Below are 8,819 nucleotides of genomic sequence, written 5' to 3' on the forward strand. Positions count from 1 at the left end.
TCTCTCTAACTCATTATATATTAATAGATATTCCCACCCCCAAGTCAGCCCACAAATATGATTGTATGAAAAAATTTCATCAATAAATTGGTCAATTAAGATTTTTGTTCCAAGGCTCCCTTTGGCCTATTGCTTTGGTTCGGAAAAATATTCAAATGAGTTACTATATACATTCCTTGATACAATTACGCATTTTCAATTTTACTCTTCTGATTTCATATAAATTTATGGATCTCGCCTAGACGAACAATGTAAAACTCTAGAATTAGGATAGTAAGCCTTCGATGGGATAATTTAACACTCTGAATGGGCAGGGTGTTACACCTATGATGTCTTCGGAATACACGTGCTCTCGCACTAATACTATACTTTTATCTTTGGATGTGTTTTTTGTCATTGCACTTCAATTAGTATTTTCTGAGAGCATAACTTTAAAACTTTACTTCTGCTATTTTCTTCAATTACATATGTTGACCCGAAGTTCGCTTTGAGTGACTTAGTGTAGGTGTTATCGTGACCTTTGAATTTTGAATTGTGACACTTATATACCACATAAAGGGGTATATATATGAAACTAAATTTGTTGAATCACTTATGTTATTTTATATTGTAGATAAGGTAGAAGACATCTCTATTAAAAAACCTTAAATTTCCTTACAAAAATTTTAAAAGCTCTTTACGAGAAATATAAGCTTGTCTAGCTTATATTTCATCAGTATTATGAGTACTGCTATCATTCCTGTAATAATAAAGACAATTGTTAAATTTCTGTCCTACTTTTCTAGTACATGTGAACCTTCTGTTTTAAGGGCCTTTCTCTTCTATAAGCACATGCAGGTATCTTCTTTGAAAAATAAAAAAATAAAGATTGTCTAGCTTTAAAAGATCAGCCTCTTGTGGAAACAAAAGGAACCTGAAGGAGATGATCAATATACATAAATACAGTTAGTTATACAAGAGAATTTTCTGCATTATGGAATTGCTTTTATTAGCTATTCGTTTGTCCTCCAATGTCATATTATCTCAGTGCATCATCCCAAAATAGTGAAGCTGCTACTTTCTATTGGTCGGCTGCTTGAAGTGGTTGGGAACGCCGGGTTTGTTTAATGACAGTGATTGGTCTACCAGACACAAGTCCAATTGTGCAAAACTTGAGCAGTTCCAATAGAGAGGAAGAAATGAGACATTTTAGGAGTTCCTCCACCTTAAAATCAAGTAAAACAAAGTGCACGTTTGGCGGCTTCAAGGGTGTTCAGAAGAAGCATTGCAACTGTCATAGGACCTACACCTCCAGGCACTGGGGTTACAGCAGAAGCGATCCTGACTGCTTCTTCAAAGCAAACATCTCCAATCAAACGGTAACCATGTTCACTCTCAGGGTCCTGCACCAATTAAACATACAAATGTGTACACAATTATTTAAATCAATTTACTCTTTCGGACAGAAAGTTATGATAATCCAACTGAGTTAACTTTCACTGTTATGCACTTAGGTGCACAAGATAATGCAATATTACGGAGGAACTTGAGAAATTACCTCAATTGGGTTTATTCCTACGTCAAGTACAACTGCTCCGGGCTTTAACCAGCTACCACGGACTAAATTAGGTACTCCAGCAGCTGCCACAAGTATATCAGCTTCGCGAGTAATAATTTCGGGATTCTCTGAATATGCATGCACAATGCTTACTGTTGCATGGTGCCTCTGCAAACATTGTTCACACCGTTTGATATGGTGAGAAGAAAATAGGTAGACTTTAATAAGGAGAGATTATATTAATATAAGCAATCAAAAATATCTTGTTACCAAAGACTGGAATACGCAGTATAATAAATCAATCCCATGTTTGGTATACAAGCAGAGTGTTTATTTCCTCATTATGCTTTTGCAATATCTTGATACATATGCAATCTAGTGCTATACATAGAAATGCAGAACATCAAAATATTAAAATTGTTTGACATTACTGAAACTATTTACTTATACAATAGTTAAAACAATAAAAGTTTATATGCCCCAAAAATTTAAAATAGTCAGGAACATAGTTAACGAAAAAACGTATATGATAAGGGAAATGAAACCTCAACTTATAAAACTTATACAACAAAAACTATGCCTCAGTCGGAAAAAAATCGGGGTCAGCAATGTGTAACAACCTTCAAAGTCATTTTGAGATTCTTACGTGTTTTCCCTGGTGTACCCTACCCGTAGATTTTGTAGAGTATTTGTGGCCTGCAGTGATGAGTGGCATAGTTCCCGAAGTGATTGGACGGGATTTTGACGAGTTTTTTAAATTTGGAAGTTGAAATGTTTGACCAAAGTCAACATTTGAGGAAGATGAGCTTGGAATGGAATTTCAATAGTTTTGTTTGGTCTGGAAGGTGATTTTTGAGTTCATTGGACTTTTGGTTTGGATCCCAGGGCATTCGGATGAGAATTGGGTCATTGGTAAGGATCTTGAAAATTTAGAAGTTAAGAGTTGACCTTAGTTAACATTCGGTCAAGACGACCTATGTTTAGCGTGTTGATGGTTCCAACAGATCCTAAACGTCATTTCCAATCTACTAGCATATTAGATTTGTCTTCACGAAGTCCCGAACAAATTCCAAGGGCCTGTTAGAGAATTTCATGCAAACACTAGTTTTTGACAGATCTAGTGCAGGAGAAATCCTTCTTCGCACTCGCGAGCCTCTCGACGCGTTCGTGAAGGAGTAGGTTTGGTCTTTGTGATCACAAGGGTCGGACCGTGTTCGCAAAAAGGTTAAGCAGGTTTGGGTCAGTGCGAGTGTGCATCACATTGGTGGGCTAGGCGATGTGTTCGCTAGGGTTGGGTGGAGTCCATGCATAGATATGGTTCGTCGCGTTTGTGATGAAGGAAGTCACCTGGATAGAATTAAAAACCTTTTTTTTTTTAACTTCGACTTGATAACTCGATTTTGGGACGATTGAAAAAGGGATTTTCAAAATTTCTTCAGTGGGTAAGATTCTAAGCCATTATTTTAATCATTCCCCGCTAATTATTTATCTATTTACCTTTAAATCAGTGTTTTAATTTGGGAAAATGGTAATTCTCGAGTTTAAGTTATGAAATTGTATTTTGATGAGTTGATGGTCGATTTGAGCTCCGTTTTTTTAAAGAAATATCAGATTTAAGTTCCGTATGTTATGGCTAACATGACTTTCAAAGAAAATTTCAATTTTGCCCTTGTGGGCTTGAAGTTGACTATTTGGACTTGGAGTAAAAGTAAAACAATATGGGTGTCTATTGACTCGTTTACTTATACAGGTTACGTATTTGACCAGATTGGACTCGTTCAAAGGCTTTGAGGAAGGTAAACCATAATTTGACTTGTCGAGTTCAATTAAGGCAATTTGAGACTTTTTTCAACTCTTTTTGAATTGTTAGTGTCTTGTTTGACAGTGTGAATGCGTAATGGGGGCCCGTATAAGTGAGATGACGAGCACTTATGCGGATACAGATGCCATGTTCTAGGTAGAAGTCAGATATTGATTGCTTAATTGATTTATGACTTTTATGTATGTTGGAAGCATGATAAGTGATTTGTCTTGTTGTTGCCCGATGATATGATCTGCTTAGTGAGCAACAACAACATCAGCATACCGGTTAAATCACACTAAGTGGGATCTAGGGAGGGTAGAGTGTACGCAGACCTTAACACTACCTGGTGGAAGCAGAGAGGTTGTTTCCGAAAGACACTCGGGTCAATTTGCCTAGTGAGCATGAATCATAATTTCTAGACAATGTGAATCTGAGATCTTTCCGCGACTATAAGGCATTCTCATTTGCAGTTATGATGTCTTATCTTTTGTATTTAAAGCATTCTATTATATTTCATATTAGCTCATATGCAGTCTTTCTTCTCTTCTTTAAAGCCTAGAGTTGGAATTTGTTGAATCATATCGTTCTCTCCTATGTTGCGCGGACTCTTCATTTTTGCAGGTGAACCCGTCTCGACGCGACACGGTGCGGGAGCGGGTGCAAGGTGCGTGTCGGATTCGGTCAATCTGATCCGGACACTTTGACCAGAGCCGAGAAAAAATTTGGGGAAAAGGAGAAGTTTCCGGCGACGTCTTCAGAGAGGAGGCGGAGCTATACGAAGCTTGAAAAAGTACAGAGAAGAAAGAGGAGTTTTTTCTTGAAAAAGTACAGGAAGTACAGCTTTTTTATCTTTTTTGAAAAATTAGTCTTTTCAACTTTTCTTGAAAAAGAGAACTAGAGACGAAGGGTTTCTCTAGATAAGTGTGTCCTTTTCTATTTATAAAATAAACTATACTTTTAATGTTTATTATATTCTCTCTCTTTTTTAACAATTATACTCCTTTTATTTTATATGCAATTATACCAAAATATGCAATTCATTATTATATGTATCTCATAAATATTTTATTTTTTTTATATATATATATATATATATCCACTTATTTGATTATACTAGATATATTATTATTGTTTTTATTGATATAATTTATTTTTAGAGGTACGCTAAAAATAATAAGCAATTATACCATGTATATATAATATTACACCTTATATTATATATACCAGGTATACCAATTAGCCGTATCCCCGCACCCGTATCTATACTCGGATTCGCACCCCCGAATCTTAAAATTTAAATTTTGCCGAATCCGACTCTCGAATTCACATCCGTCTCGGATACCCGCACCCGAGTCCGATCAACTTAGGTTCTCTCTGATGGCACAAGGGGAATGATCTGAAGGTAATGTGATACAGTTATGAGAAACGGTGCCTTCCTTAATATATTTCCGATGACCTACAGAGGATCCAGAATCCAGAGGCGGTATATGGACCTCACAAGTCCCCAATGGTTCCTAGCTAGCTACACTATTGCAGTTGGTAGACACCTGTTTTTGGCCAGGTAGGAGACATATGCATCATATGAGTCCATTACATTTTTCTGAATTTGGTGTTGTTATGGTGTGATAGGTGAATAAGTTCTTATAAAACTGACTTCATAACTTTTATTTGACTATACTGTGATTTCGGAATATCTGGACTTGATTTATATATGTTTTTGTGACAATAGCTGCTAGTTAAGGTCTATATAATTTGTAATGAGTAGTATTTCTGCAAAGTATCGGCACAGAGCAATTTAGGATTAACCCTCGCCATCACTTAGGATTTGGGTTAATCAACGATGTTGTTGAGTACACGTGGATTCATATTCATGTTGTTGGTAGCGGATTGATCTTTCACTCAAGATTTTGAGGTAGCTACTTGGCCGATCTACAGTTCCTTGGATCTCCTCTATCCTTATCTTATTTTACGTCATTTCTTCTTTTAGGATATAGTAGAATTGAAGTGTATATTTGAATTCACAGAGGCTTGTACTAGTGACAATAGATTTTGGGGAGTTAGGTATCTATTTTCACATTCCGTTATGAGTTTTACGTAGATTGATTTTATGACTTAGTGGGTGTTTGGATTGACTTATTTTTTTGTGAGTTTTGACTTTTAAACTCTTTTTTAGTTTTGGAACTGTTAGGGTAATTTAAAAAGTCACTTAGAAGTCAAAAGTAAGGTGTTACCAACTTATGACTTTAAACTTTTAACTTATAAGTCACTTAGAAGTCAATCCAAACATCCCCATATTCTGGTTTTTTGTATTACTTCAACGTGCTTGATTCTTCATCTTGTGATAATGATTGGGTTCCCTATCAGTGGGGGTTGAGATAGGTATCATCACTTCCTCAATTTTCAGGCCGTGACACTATATGAATCCTTACTGACCATGTTACTCCATTTAAACTAATCACAGACAAAATTATGCAAATACAACTGATAAAGCTATCACTTAATTTATATACTAAAGTATTCTATCATTAGCACTCAATCTTCTACATTTAACTTTAGTCTGAACTAACTTAAATTAGCATTAGCAAGGAAATTTTACACTAATTATTGCAAGGCTACAAACTGTGTTAACAATACTCTAGTATAACAATACCACAATGGTGTGGTTATTGAATAATACACAATGACATATAATTGGACAAAATCTGTGTATGAATGACTAATTATTCGATCTCATGTCTAATACTATGTGCTATTGGCGTATAACTGACACCTTAGTGTGGCACATATATTTGAGAAGAACAGGATTAACAAGATTAAAATAAAGCAACAGCTATCTGTGACAGATTTATTACCTGCAACAACAAAAAAGTAGGTAATCCAACGATGTTGCTCCTCCCAATCACTACAGCTCTCTTCCCAACGATTTCAACATCAGAACTTAGCAGTAACTCGATGCAGCCTTTAGCAGTGCACGGGATGAACAATGGCTCTCTACCCTGAATGGCCAAGTTCCCAATGTTTAATGGATGAAATCCATCCACATCTTTTTCTAAGCTTAGTACATTTAAAATCTTTCCCTCGTCAAAATGCTGTTCCAATGACTTCTGTTAGCAACAGAAAATATATAACAGACTGGGTGGGTAGGGGGAAAAGCATAATGACTACACCATATATAAACTGTGATTGCACAGACTCAATTGATATCTCTCCTAGATTTCAAATCTAATATTCTGAATTTCAACTTCCATCTGACCATAACAGAGATGAGCTTTATTTTCAACCATTTTTAACATCTAGTTTGGGAGAAAACAACGAATAAAGAAAATATTCTCAAGTTTAAGTATCAACTAAATTATCGGAGACTGGTAGTGTCATGCTTTCTCATGTCTTTCACATAAAATGAATAAGCACATACTACTTAGTCGAAGATGTACCTGTGGCAAAGGAAGCTGCACAAGAATACCGTGGATTGATGCATCCTTGTTATAATTTGACAATGCATCACAGACATCGTCTTCTGTACAGCTCTCAGGGAGTTCAGCAATTGAAAATCTGAACCCAACCTCATGGCAAGCCATTATTTTGTTACGGACATAGGCAAGAGAGTCTCGCCTTTGGCCAACTAATATTACAGCCAAACCAGGGACCTTTCCTATTGACTCCTTCATTCTGCTAACTTCTACAGCTATGCTTGATTTAATTTCCTCGGCAGCAGACCTCCCATCAATTATTCTAGCACTATCATTGTTGACTGCTGAAAATAAATTAACTAGAAGCAGAACTTTTCTTTGTTTCTTTTTTGGTTCAATCATAGGGAACTTGAAAAACCGGAATTGCAAAGAATAGTTAAGGGTAGTGAGTGTTCAGGATCATCAAAAAGCATGATTGTACAATATTAAAGTGATGGAACAACCAAGGTTGTGTAGCATGAAAATTTCCGCCCCCAAAAATTTGACAAGTATTTACTTTCTGAGGCTAAGGCGAGATCGGAAGCATAGTTTGACAATGTGAGGTGAAAAGTCCAAAGAAAATGGTCCTTAAGATATAATAGAGTCCTGTTACCCCAAATGTTTCTTTAAAATTTGGTTCCTTTGTTAAGTTTGGTCCCAAAACCTTTAAACCCCTGCTTTTGGAGTTTGATTAACCCAATGAGAACAGCCAAGTAGTAGCATAAACTGTCCCACTAAATTGGAAAAAAGAAACTATTCACTATTGTTTCCATCAATATTTTCTTCTTTATTAATGTTTAGGTTGCAAACAAAGTATCTTCATAAAGTGACAACTTTCTTCCGTTTCTCTTGTTACTCTTTTGCACATGTGTTTCTGAGATTTCGTAGAGGGAAACAGAGAGGACATTGTGATAGACCTCATAAAGAGGATACTTATATTATGACAAAAAGTGAAGCTATTTATTTATACCTCTGAGAAACTAATTTACAATGATCATTTCTTACATGTTGACAACAACCACAGAAATGGGGATTTGCATTTCCCTTTTTCTTTTTATGTGGCAAATAGCATTGACTGCTCTAATTGAAGTATGCACTTGACTAGAAAAACTATCCAGCATTGGAAGAATGATTATTACTCATACACCATTTTCTGACTACCGCAAAATGCAGCCACATCTATGAGTCAAAGCTTCTCAAGAACACTGAACAAATCCATAAGATGATTGATTATGTTGAGAAAATACTTAGAATCCAGTAACATACCTAATCAAATATGTGATCGAAGCTAGACTGGTAATAAATTTTATACTTGTATTTCAGGGTTAATATGAGTAACCCTGAAATTAATTTAATATCCCAGGGATAGTAGAAGAGAGTTTCTCTTCACAATCTCAGCAAAACAAAACAAGATGGCAAGAACACAATAAAAAAGTTAATAATATGTTGACAAAATTGTTATAAAAGAAACAAAAATAAATATAGAATTAGGGCTGTGAGAAAAAAGTGAGGTGCTTACTGGATTTTTGGATTGGAGGAGAGTGAGAATGGGTGAAAGTGGAAGACCACTCATCGATGAGGTCAAGTGAAACAAGAGATGGAGGCCTTGGCTTTCGAATCTGAGACGAACTTAGACCTCTTGATAATTTATTCATGCTTCTCTCCCACACCATTTTTCTCATCATTCTCACAGGGATCATTTTTTCCCAAATCTCAATGCCAAACATCCACCATTACCAATTTTTATACATCTCTTTTAGGATTTCTTATGGTAACAAATTTTATAGGCCTAACGCACTAACGCATCGGTATCCTTTAGAGTTGGCACGAAATTTCACTTGAACACCTCAACTGAACGATGTTCATTCTAGATACCTTATGTAGAGTTTCATTGTGTCATTTTAATACTTTTCTTTCAATCAACAAAATTATATGAGGTGTGTATTATATTCGGGAATGACGTGTAAAGTGACAAATTAAATGATGACACTTGTCACTTGTGTCAAAAGCAATTCTAAAATAATGAATT

At 35.7% G+C, this 8,819-nt stretch overlaps 1 protein-coding gene across 5 annotated transcripts; it reads right to left on the reverse strand.

The window, feature by feature from the left end:
- Nucleotides 1-877: 877 nt before the first annotated feature.
- Nucleotides 878-8,608, reverse strand: LOC102578570 (bifunctional protein FolD 1, mitochondrial-like). Of its 5 annotated transcripts, none has more exons than XM_015313212.1 (5): nt 8,310-8,608; nt 6,776-7,092; nt 6,194-6,445; nt 1,538-1,705; nt 878-1,382 (listed from the first exon to the last, which is right to left on the reverse strand). In XM_015313212.1, exons 1-5 carry the CDS (start codon nt 8,515-8,517, stop codon nt 1,212-1,214), a joined length of 1,116 nt encoding a protein of 371 aa, XP_015168698.1. In that variant the 5' UTR covers nt 8,518-8,608; the 3' UTR covers nt 878-1,211. The 5 variants fall into 5 exon arrangements, with proteins under 5 accessions (XP_015168698.1, XP_006356965.1, XP_015168697.1 ...); XM_006356903.2 differs by having other exon boundaries at nt 6,194-6,430; nt 6,776-7,095; XM_015313211.1 differs by having other exon boundaries at nt 6,776-7,095.
- Nucleotides 8,609-8,819: the final 211 nt, after the last annotated feature.

This window comes from Solanum tuberosum, unplaced genomic scaffold (assembly GCF_000226075.1).
Source record: "Solanum tuberosum cultivar DM 1-3 516 R44 unplaced genomic scaffold, SolTub_3.0 scf00238, whole genome shotgun sequence".
Taxonomy (NCBI): Eukaryota; Viridiplantae; Streptophyta; class Magnoliopsida; order Solanales; family Solanaceae; genus Solanum; species Solanum tuberosum.